Source organism: Cryptotermes secundus, unplaced genomic scaffold, assembly GCF_002891405.2.
Source record: "Cryptotermes secundus unplaced genomic scaffold, Csec_1.0 scaffold1452, whole genome shotgun sequence".
Classification (NCBI taxonomy): domain Eukaryota; kingdom Metazoa; phylum Arthropoda; class Insecta; order Blattodea; family Kalotermitidae; genus Cryptotermes; species Cryptotermes secundus.
The window spans coordinates 26,644-38,903 of NW_019724770.1; the positions used below are offsets into that span (position 1 = coordinate 26,644).

General features: G+C 39.5%; 1 protein-coding gene across 1 annotated transcript in view; it reads right to left on the bottom strand.

Moving 5' to 3' along the window:
* Window positions 1-3,277: 3,277 nt before the first annotated feature.
* LOC111863042 overlaps window positions 3,278-12,260 on the bottom strand; it is a gene marked incomplete at its 5' end in the record, with an annotated part of 254,203 nt that continues 245,220 nt past the window's right edge. The window contains 1 exon segment of the mRNA XM_023848988.2: window positions 3,278-9,765. Coding sequence (XP_023704756.2) covers window positions 7,441-9,765 — 2,325 coding nt within the window. The 3' untranslated portion in view covers window positions 3,278-7,440.

The following is a 12,260-nucleotide window of genomic DNA, read 5'->3' on the forward strand; positions in this document are numbered from 1 at the left end:
AAGTTCTGTGATATATATACTTGCCTCAGGAAATCCATATTCAGTCCATGTGGGTAGAATTCAGTTTAGTGATGCCTTTTACTCATTCCTCCTTAACATTCTTTTAATTGAAAAAGTAACACATGCATAGCAATTTTCAAAACATAAATTTCAGATGCATTATACAAAATAAAATTAATATTAGTCATGTATATGTATTATTTATGATGATTATTGGCAATTGACAATTCAGCGCCCAGCTTTGACGGTGGTGATCAAATTACAGTACATAATCTGGATACTACAGTGTTTGAAAATAGATATCACATATAAAGGATTAAGTAAATCACACTTTAGTGTTTGCTTCTGATGGTGGAATATCATTCAAATTCTCTACTTGCCACGTAATTATGGTGACTTCCAAAGGTACATAAATTTTTATTTCAAAAGATATATTTCGCCACTGGTCAAATTTCCTTTGCAAAAATGAACATTTTTTTTTATGAAATATAATACCGTTTGTTACTCTGAGGAAAATATAATTTACAAACTAGACATCTGATTTCTCCATAATTAGGAGTTATACTAGAACTAACTGTAAATCATGCATTCAAATATATAATTTTAAATGTGCCCTCATGGATTTTAGCTTTTAGAGCAGAGTTGTCCATTAGTCTTAAAAGTTCTGTAGGGATAAATTATGTTTATCGAAATATGTGATGTTTGACAGGAACAGAAGAAATACTGTATTTCATATTTGAGGAGGAAGAGGTCACATGCATGATGAAGTGCATACTAAGAGGTTAGGGTTCAGCTGCCTCCAAGTTTTTATTCAAGTCAGTCAGCTACAAGTAATGAGGAACTTTTACAAGTATTTAAGAAATGTGAAAAATATACCATTACTGCAGGACAAAATACTGGTTCAAAGAATCAACATACTCATGCATGTTTACTTTTTCTCCTGAAATTTGCACCATGTAACACATTCATTGGGCTGCTGTGTAAGAGATCTCTTACATTACGGCCAAAAATAGAAATCCTAGCATATTACTGGTCTATATGCTATGTAAAACAGAAGCAGAATTCTTGTATTCTATAAGATACAATATTTATAAGTATCTATTATTATACGATAGTGAAACGTGTTTCCTATGTACATTAACTGCATCACGTGTTGCATATCACATGACTTAAGATCTACAATATTAATATTGAAATGTATAACAAATAAAAATTGGTGTGCATTCAACTGCACACTGTTACCATGTCTCAAAATCTGACATGCTGCCATTGTGTATGAGTCAGTGTTTCTTTGCTTGGATAAATCTGGAACAAAGTGAAATTATAATAAACTTATAGAACTGCTACAAATGTTAAACGTGTCTTTTAATGCTAATCTGCAATTAATAAGTAGTACAAATGGGCTTGCCAATTACACCTATTTAAAAATGTAACCAAAGAGTTCAAATGATAAAGAATAAATTATCTTCATACCGACACCTCGAGGTAAAAATATTTATTCTTCAAAATTTTAACATACACTCTAGCAAAGTCAGGCATCTTTTTTAATTGTGTAGCACCTCTTAACTTGAACTGCAGATGTGACAGCTTTAATTCCTGCAGTGTCAAGTCACCATTCCAGGTTTGCAGATCTTCCTTTCCCTCATGGTAAATAAAACACATACACATGCACACACATACATGACTATTATAATGATTTGGGTAGCAAGAGATTAGTGTACTTTAAAAATGGTTACAGATACAATTTGAAAACAGTAAGGACACTCCTTAAGTTTCGTTAGCAACATCGGTGGTAATGTATCAAGAGGAAGTGGTGCCCCAATCACTACTAAAGAAAAATGGCATCTTAAGTGCAAAAAGGTTTGAGTGGATGGGCAGGACCAAGTGCTTGACCTCCTAGATCCCTGGACCATACACCATATAACTTCTACTTATGGCAAGATGGGAAAAAACAGGTATACCAACCTATGATGCCACAGTCCCTTCAAAAGCAAATTTCATGGGCCACAGCCACTGATGGATCACAGTTCTGATGTACATTGGAAGAATTCAAATATGATGTTGACATTTACTGAATAACTAATTGGGTATATATTGAACATCTCTACATAAACTGCGTGAGTTTCAATGCTGTTTTCAAGTTTTATCATGCTTGTATCTTCAATAATTTTGAAAATAAATTTGTTTCTTAAAACTCAGATAATTTATATAGCCGCGTATATGGGAACTCCTTAAGAATTGAATATGTATGGAAAAATTCACAAACATGACAAAATTCCAACAGATATCACATGCTGTCAGAAACGGAAATTTTTGTAAAGGTTGACTTTTTGACAACTTTAAAAACATGACATTAATGCAGTTGTATCCATTTCGTTCACAAAACTACACTGAATGATAGCTACTCCAAAGTCCAACCTTATATTTCTGGAAAACATGGCATATAATTATACACAATCAAATTATGTTCTATTCCTACCTCATTCTCAGATATCTTCTAACATATGGCATGGGTGAATTCGTTATTCTTGGCAGTGTTGGCGTACTATGAAATTTCCTTATGAACTAACCAATAGCATAAATTAATTTAATATATGAAGAGTTTTCTGTCTTCATATGTACAGATATAACAGTAAGGTATCTGTGCATGTAGCTACAGTAGCTGTAGTATTCATATATGATCATATTCCTCTCACACTATACCATTTCCTATTTGTCGAAATTGTCGAAATATTTTGTACCATGTTCTGTAAGGGAAAAGATGTACTGCTATGTTCCATTTCTCCTCTACCACATCCTCTCTAATGCCAGTACTTTTACTGGACAATTAAGTTCAGGAATTGCAGTTATGTAATGAAGCAAAACCTGGAGAAAAAGATTACATAAAACATTTATATCTCCCAGTTTCATTTTGGTTTAGAGACTGTTGTTTTTCAATGTTCTGTGATGTGACGGGATAGTTTAAAACAGTAGCCGTCAACTGTTAGGCAACAGCTGCTAAACATGAGCCTGAATCAACACTAGAGCTGTCGCTAAGCAACAGTCCATTTTGACATGTCATATAGCAACAGAGGAGCTGCTGGGGCAGTGTTTTCCATGCGGTCCAACCTGTGGCTCGAGGACTAATGGGGAGGCATGCGTGGAGGCAGGTTTCAATACCTTCACCATAGTCCTCCGAGTCGCAGGAGGTGAAGAAAATGGAACCCAATGTGTAGAAGAGAAACTGGGTCACCCTGTTTTTGGGGGATATAAATATGGGGACCTAGACCTCCAGGCTGGGGGAGTCTCGAATCTGAGACAGTAAAATATGGGCATGAGTCCCGTGTGACTCGGACCCAAGAATGACTGCACTGACGTGGGCCAGCACCAATTATAAACGACATACCTGTCCTCTCATCAGAGAGAGCGCCACACATACTTCCTGACACCAAGACAGACTGGAATTTGACTGTTTGTCGTAACATAACTTTAACTCTGACAGCAATCAGTGCAGTAACATATGGTCATGAGTCCCATGGGACTAGGAAGTAAGAATAATTGTGCTGGCGAGAGCCATCAGCAATTTAGCTGGCCATGCTAGACAGCTGACATCAAGGGACAGTTGCGAGACAGTCACCATTTGGTAAGAACATGAGTATGGAAGTAGAGGAATTTACATTGTTACAAGCCGTTACCAGGTAATGACTGAAGCCACAGAAGACTTCATGTGTGCTGCAGGACAGTGATATGTAGAGTATGCAGATCCGTGAAACTGTTATAGTTACGAGTTATAAGTGTTCAGTAAATCCAATTACCAATCCAAATGCCGTGTCTAGTCACTAACGCATAATAGTATTTTCGTTAATAAATTACACTAACAGCCCAAAATTAGAATATAAAATAACACATATGCTATGAAAATACTTGTTTCCATTTCTACACATGTATGAGACTGATCTCATTATCACAGTGCGACAAATGCTGCAGTAACTTTAGTATTTGCACACAGACATTCAGAATGCCAAGTCATACTTAGCGATAAGAATATTTGGATCATCCGTTATTATAAATATAACTGAACTAAATTCTGAAATGTAACCGGGTTGGAGGAGTATCTGACTTTTGCAGATACTTAAAGCTGCATAAGAAACACTGACCCAGGATAAGTTGGGTTATATCAGCTTCCAAATTCCATTACAGACTGTGCAGTATATATACATTACAGTCTGAGGTTTGGAGTCTGAGACTTTCTGCAAGATGTAAGTTTCAATGACTGGCAAAGACTGGGCATGCTGGTTATACAGTATATGAAGCACAGCTATGCTTATCTTGTTGGCATATTTATGTTGCAGATGATGGAGTTTTATTCTTACAGTAATGTCTTTTCAAAATTATGCAAACTGTCATAACTTAGGCTAACAAAAGAATGATCAGTTTATTGTATAATCACTGCACTCGACTTTATCTGCGGGGGTTAACAATTCCTTTTTTTTTTTTTTTGCAGAAGGATATATTCCAACTTTATTAGACAGCCTGTACACAGTGATTATTGGTGATAGAATAAGATTATGATAACACTTCAAAACCTAGCTAATGTATAACACTGTGCTCTACAACTTTTGTGCTTTGGACGCCAAATAAATAGAAACCTACCCCCTGATAAGTGTAACATAGTTTCACAGCCACCCAATGCATACTACAGTACAGCAGATAACAACATGGCCCCTTCTCAAGAACCTCACTGTTACCCTAATAATAACCATTAATGTTACTTGAGCACTCACCTCCATTTTGTGCTTCATCATTGAACAAAACAAATGCAATGACAGACATGCCCAATATGTTGAAATACATCCTTGTGTGTTATCTTTGTGCATATAGATATCAACAATGGATGAAACAGTATCTTCCCAGATGTACATTATGAGTCTGGTCTTTACAGATCAAATAAAATGTCTGTTGTTCTAGTATTTGACACTCAACTTTGTAAATATATAGCTGCAAGCATGCCACGTGTGTGTGTGGCTGTAAGCTATGGCACACCACCTGTATAGGTTTAAATAAATGAATGAGGCGGTTCCCAACCAGCAGGATTTCATACTAAAAGGGGAATATTTACACTATAAAAATATATGTAATTTTAAAGCTATATGTAGTCATTTTAAGATCTATTAAATTTACATATGATTTGAGTCTCTGACAGCGTTGGTTATGAAGAGTTCTATATTCTGGGGCATAACGCAACGTAGTTATCTGAAAATCAACCGACATTTCAGAGGAACATGTCGCCTCCTCCAAGCAGGCAACAAGCTCTGCTTCTTGCCTCGTGCAGGTTTCTTGCCTGGCTTATTCTTTGGTGTTGATATGTTCCTCCAAAATATCAGATGATCTTAAATGGACTACTTCAAAAGGTATTAAATTAAATTCATCTCTGATCAACAACAGAACCTGTAAGTATATGCATACATACTTATATACAATGTATGATGCTTGCCTTCCTATCTCTAATACTTTTGATAATTATAATTTGGTCAGAAGAATACTTTCTGCATTACCACAGATGCAATGCCAATTATGTAACACAAATTCCATTAAATCGCTAAAAACATATCTAGTAGACATTGAAAGTAGATACTAAAGCCTACAATGGAAATACAATAATTTTTGGTACTAACAGTGGCTGAAAAAATTACTTTCACACAAGTAATTTCTTATGGCATAGATGTCATACCAACTGAAGGACTTCAAATGGTTTGGGCGTGTATTATTTCTTTACCTTAATATGCGGATATCAAAGAAAAGAGTGGAAAATCACGGGACAGATCAGCATCAGATCTATAGTGGGTCACAGTGCCGTGACTCAAGAATAACTAAAACTCACAGACAGGTTAGAATGCATATATTGTTTAGAAATTTTTCAACACACCTTAATTTTTAAGAAAGTTTGTTTTTATATTTCTCACATGACGACGACTCTGTCTCAGCAATCGATATCCTAGATTGAGATCCAAAAATGCGTAATATCTGCTCTGGTTAAGAAATGACTTTGAGGAAGGTCAACCAAAGAGGCATTAAAATAATTTGTTATGTATGTACCTATATTTCACTGCTGTTACAGATAAAACAATAGATTTCAAAACGCTACCTGACAAGATAATCATTATTTCAGGAAGGGAAGTTGTACTACATTTTACAAGAACTGTATTTTAAATTAAATTCCAAGGTAACTAAAGTGTAACAATGATACTGGACAACAATATTAGAAATATGTTCGTCATTACACTTCACTGACTGAAATGTGCCACTAGTTGCATAATGACGATACATCTGTGGCACTGACGTATGAAAGGTGCAAAATGTTATTAACAAGCAGGCTCCAATAAAGTTCTATCACAGACAATTGCTATAAATGGTAATTTTCTATAAATCCGAACAAGAAAAGTTGGAAACCGTCCATCAGGGGCGTCTCATTTGTAAACACAAATAAAAGTACACAAAGATGATGAGGTTCTTCGTTCAATGTCCTGTCACAGATTTAAGCCATGATAATGATTACTGGCCCACTGCGGTGTCTGGCTATGTGCCAATTTGCAAGGTACCTAAATTCGTATATTGTAACACTCCAATGTTACGTTGAAGCAAGAAGATAAGAGCCCATGACAAGGCTGTATGATGTGGGAAACGGAAAATTGTCAGTTGTCACATTTCACCAGACATATCAAGAAATACTACACTGAGTAGGATGACAACACTGAACTACGCACAAGAGCAGTGGGGCAACATAGCTTTCAACAATAAATATAAAGAACTCTGTGCACATATATATATAAATGGATCCAATAAATGTAAAAAAAATATTAAAAATCTGTTTCGCATGTAATTGGAAAGGAGCATATAAGTTAGATGAAACAAGTATGAAAGACTAAAAGTAAAGCCATACCTTAGATGCAAGTACAGCAGTAGAAAGAGGTATGGGTTATGGCTGCAGACAACAACTCATAATAAGAGGTATTGGATGCAAACTGTACACAGTACATAAAGTATCACAGAAAGTTTCTTATGACTAGACTTGGGCAACAACAAAACTCATACAAATCTCCTAAGAATAAATAGAAGCCAGGTGGATAGGACAAGGAGTCAGTTGCTATAGTAACAATGTATTTGCAGATTAAGGTCATATCAGGTGTGCTCACTCATAAAGCATTGTATTCAGTTTAATGTTCTTAAGTTTGTAGCAAGTGGGATCATACAAATTATGCAGGGAAGTAAAATGAAATATTCAAATTTTTATGAGATATGAATTATCAAAATCTGTAGAGTGACTGACTCCTTGTCTCTGTACCACTGGTCTCTACATGTTGCTAGAATAGTTCTAACCTATTCCAGGTATGTATCATGGGGTTCCTTATGTCATTTGTGATGGGCCTCCTACAATTCTTCAAGACTACAACGAAGCATCCTTCAAGATTTCCACACCCGGAGTTTCCGAAGGGAGACCTTCTTAAGTCGTGACACAGTAGTCCTGAGATCTGCATCCCTTGCTTCGTCATCACTGAGAGTCTCACCCTCTGAATGTACTTCTCGAGTTTGCTGTGGCACGGATGCCCTAGCTAATCTAACCCTATCAGTTAAAGCAATCACTCGTGCACTACCCAGCCTCATCCCATCACCTCCTGCAGACAACTTTGGTTTGGTGCTACGGGTTGTAGTAGGATCACTTAATGCTTCCTGCACTGGAACCTTTTCCTTGTTCCCTCCACCCATACCTGCCCGATATCCAGCAGAAAGACCTTTACTAAGTCTTTCAAGAGTGGCTGTACGTAAGTTTGCTGCTACACGATAACGTCTTCCAGATGGCGGTGTTACCTGGTCACGTTCCCTTAGTATGAACCGGCCCAGAGTCTGCCAATGTGCCTGAGTACTGTACACATTCTCATCATCCCCTAATACGCGTTGCTGACGAGTAGCACTACCGCCACTTGTCCCACCCCACTCAAGTTCTTCTAGCAGTACAAATCGTGCTGGGTCTTCCATGCGCCTTGCCTTCACCAGTGCCTGTGCCAGTACATCCTGTGCACATGAACTCAAAGGTACCTTGAGGATGGCATAAGGGATCTCTGGTGAGACATTGTACACACACACTAAGAAAGTGTCAGCCTCCTCCCAAGTATGGAGCTGCTGCTCTTGATGCATGCTGTCAGGTGGTACTCCGGAACCTGCAGCATCACCTCCCATACAGGAAGGCATGGAGCGGCGTTCTCGTCCTGCAGTGCTTCGGATAGAAGACAACCAAGCCCTGCTGCTGGGATCATCCCCCATCCTCTTGAGCAGAAAGCGACCCTCGCCTTGCCATTGTGCCTGTGCTTGCAGCGGCCTTTCCTGCAGGTCCAGTACTCTCTGTGTAGCAGGTACGTCCCTATCTTTCTTTTCCCAACTACGTGCCACCTCCTCCACTAGAATGTAGTCATGCACTTTCTCTGCACCTAGGCCAGCCTTCTGCAATGCTTGTAAAACCACTTCCTGAGTCGTACTTTCTTGTGTGATCTTTAGGATTGTGTACGGTTCTTCAGGCACAACACCATGTACCATCAAAAAGAACATTCTCCTCTTGAGCGGTACTGCACCACTGCCTGGGTGGTGATCCTTTTTAATGGCCACTGCTTCTGGAACACTGTCTCTGCCATGCTTTGGGGCTCCACCCACACTACCTCTAGCACCCATGTGTATTGCATCACCATTTTCCACCGAGCCCCCACTGTATTCCAGACTCTCCTCCTCAGCTCGAGAATACACAAAAAGTGTGGAGAGTTGCAGTGGCTGGTTCTGTGGAGACCGGAGCCTCACATGACGATAACCTGGCCGTAGGCACTTGAGTGGTAACACACGCTGTGCTAACAGGTGGTTCGTTCCTGCATCTAACACACTGAAACGAAGGAATGCTAGATCACGAAACATCACCTGGAAGAAGAATGTATCATTCCAGATTGGGTTCAGTGCATTCCGCTGTATCACCTTAGTTTTCTGCTTGTTGCAGTCCACTGGAATCCCTACTACTTCCACTTCCACATAGGTGCTAGCCGTCAGGTTACTCTGGCACACATACTGTCCTGATAACACATTTAGAATTAGATGTGACGAATGTAGACCATCAAATTCTTTGTCCCATGGATTGAAACGTCTGTACATCATGTGTCCACGATCCCACATCACTGAGGGTTTCAAAACATATCCACAGCGACCATTCTGTTCAAACATCGCAGCATTTAGGTGCAGTGCTGCATCTTCAGTCTGGTAGTTTAGTGCAACCATTTGAATACCAAACGCCCAAAAGATGACTGGATTGAAGTTTGATGAGTCTATTCTCATTCCAGCAGGATATGTTCGCATTAACTGTGTCTCTGTATGAGCCACTAAGGCATGAGGTTGTTTGCGGCAAAGTTTCTTTGCTGTATTTTCATTGAGCGAGGAACACTGGTAGCATGGATGATGCACATTGGTACGTTGTTTTGCATAGCTATGTTGCTGTTCAGAAACTGTGGAGCCTGTTACAATGCTGCTACCCATGCCAGAAGTTGTGGAGAGTGAGGCCGAACCACCACTGGAAGCCTGCGTGGCAGCCGATGTTGGCGTGGCTGGTGTGCTGGTGATAATTGTTGGGGGTGGTATGGATACAGCTCCTACACTGCTCTTCTTCATAATGCCAGAAGCAGCAACTGGACCACTAGTTCTCTTGCATTTCACTGAGCTGTTGGGGCTGATAGTGTTCAGCCCACGAAATTTAATTGCCTAGAAAAATAAAATTTTAATTTTAAAAATGTTAATTTATTTCTTACAATAAGTAACCTCAAATAGTCTGTACAAGAACATGTGACTGACAATTTGTTAGGACTCACTAGAGAAGATGAGGGTATGGTCACATAAACTTGAGATGAAAAGCTCTGGCAAGATGGGTTAAATTGTGTGTGTTTTTTTCCTTCTTTTGAGGCATCAGGTAACAGAATTAAAAATTTTGACACTACTTAAGTATGTTCATGAAAGAGACTCATCTTTAAGCTGTTAAACGCTGCTGAGCTACTCAACAAATTTCCCATGTTTTACTGAAGGCAAGGGTTCAGTACTAAGTTGGTTATTTAACGATGCTGATGATGGAATTATTGACACGTGGTTAAATGGAGAGGAATCAGCAGGGAAGAGCAGTGGCCTAACAGAGGGAATGAGAGACACAAAACACATCAGTCGCAACAGACGGTTTCCTGGATGTGATTTGAACAAAGCACCTCCCAAATGCAAGTTTAGACTTAAATCAACCTGTTCAGTAACAAAATTCTGTATGTGTGCCCTGTTTCAACCACCTACGCTACACGTCTACCCCTTCACAATAACCCAACAGAAACCATGCAGAGATCAGAAAAAACTGTGACGTTATTTCTATTCACGTATTTGAGGAACTTGAAAACAATACAAATTTAAGTATTCTCATCAGGATGTGACTCTCCCATAGAACTGAGGTGCACCACTTACGCTGCAGTCTCGTGTAACAACCTCAGTCCCAATACACTTAAATGCTGAGTACAACAGGTCAGTGGAATGTCTGACTTGTAGGGTTTGCAGCTCTCTAACGCTGTGTAGTCAGCTTAAAGTGAATAGACGATTTGGAGGAATATTTCGCCTCAATCTTAATGGGAAAAGAATAAGATGAACAAGAAACCAGCAAGACAGCGCTTGGCAAGCTGTTCTCACACAGGTTTCTTCATCAGCTTATATTTCCACCCTGAAGATAAAGGCATCACATTCCTCCGAAATGCTGGTTGATTTTCAGTGGACTACATGGCGTTTTATCCCGGGAAACTTAACTCTTCTTCTAAATTGCAGTTGGGAGGAACACAGAACTTTCAGTTACTTACATACTTGAGTACTAAGGCATGCAGGAATTTAGTATGTGAATGCTGTGAATGCTTCAGATCCAAACCTGATTCAGAAGGAAATTAAGAGGAGACTGAACTCGGGCAATGCTTGCTACCGTTCAGTCCAGAACCTTTTGTCTTCTCGTCTGCTGTCCAAAAACATAAAAATTAGAATATACAAAACTATAATTTTGCCTGTGGTTCTGTATGGGTGTGAAACTTTGTCTCTGACATTAAGGGAGGAACATAGACTGAGGGTGTTTGAGAACAGGGTGCTGAAGACAATATTTGGACAGAAGAGGAATTGACTGATAGGAGGTTGGAGAACACTGCATAATGAGGAGCTTCAAAACTTGTACTCTTTGCCACAGATAATTAGAATAATCCAATCAAGGAGGATGAGATGGGTGGAGCATGGACCACGAATGGGGGAGCAAAGGAATGCGTACAGGATATTGGTGGGAAAACTAGAAAGAAAGAGACCACTGGGAAGACTCAAAAGTAGGCACACAGATAATATTGTACTATGTTTGGGCGACTGGAGACGCCGTTCAGCTTGGTAACTGGCTTTCTTAACCTCTTCGTTACACACTCTCTCTTAATTCCACTTAATACAGCACTATCACTGCCTTGCACACTTTTAAGTTCTCCGTTGCACACACACTAGGATTCTCTGTCTTCCGCTAGTCGTCTCCTAGCAACGGATCTTCATTCAGAAACTAGCACTTCAAATCACTCCAAGTATTGCACATGAAATCTCCCAATTACACTTAACATCATCACAGGGCGACCTTCTGTATTCCTGGTTCCATTTCGCTTGCTTCCGCCACTCTCAAGTACTCCCAAATACTGACTCATTACTGACTCCTGTCCTGTCTGTATCTGTCTTTATATAGCCTCTTTACTGACCATGCAGAGAAACAGCCTATACTGAGTGATTGTCCAGCAATGGACTCCACAGAAACCAGTTACATGATAGCTACCACTGTTGTGTGATGACACAGCCTAGCATGGAGGGATGTTTACCGGGCATCGCCTAGCAAGAGGCTGGATGGGGGTATGTGACTTCACTCGCAGAAACGCGGAGGTCATGTGGCTCCTCCTCATTACTGCATTATGATGTCATCGCGCCTATGCAGGAGTCTTGTTTACTGGCTGGCGTTTAGAAGCAGGTTGCATAACTTCGTTCCACATCCCGTCACCCAGCAGCGGGTTGACATGTCATAATATTAAAATGGAGAGACAGAATTGGGTGGTATGGACTTGATTGATCTAGTTCAGGACAGGGACCAGTGGAAGACTCTTGTGAATACGGCATTCAGGTTCCATAAAATGTTTGGAAGTTCTTGAGTAGTGGCATAATTAATGGCTTCTCAA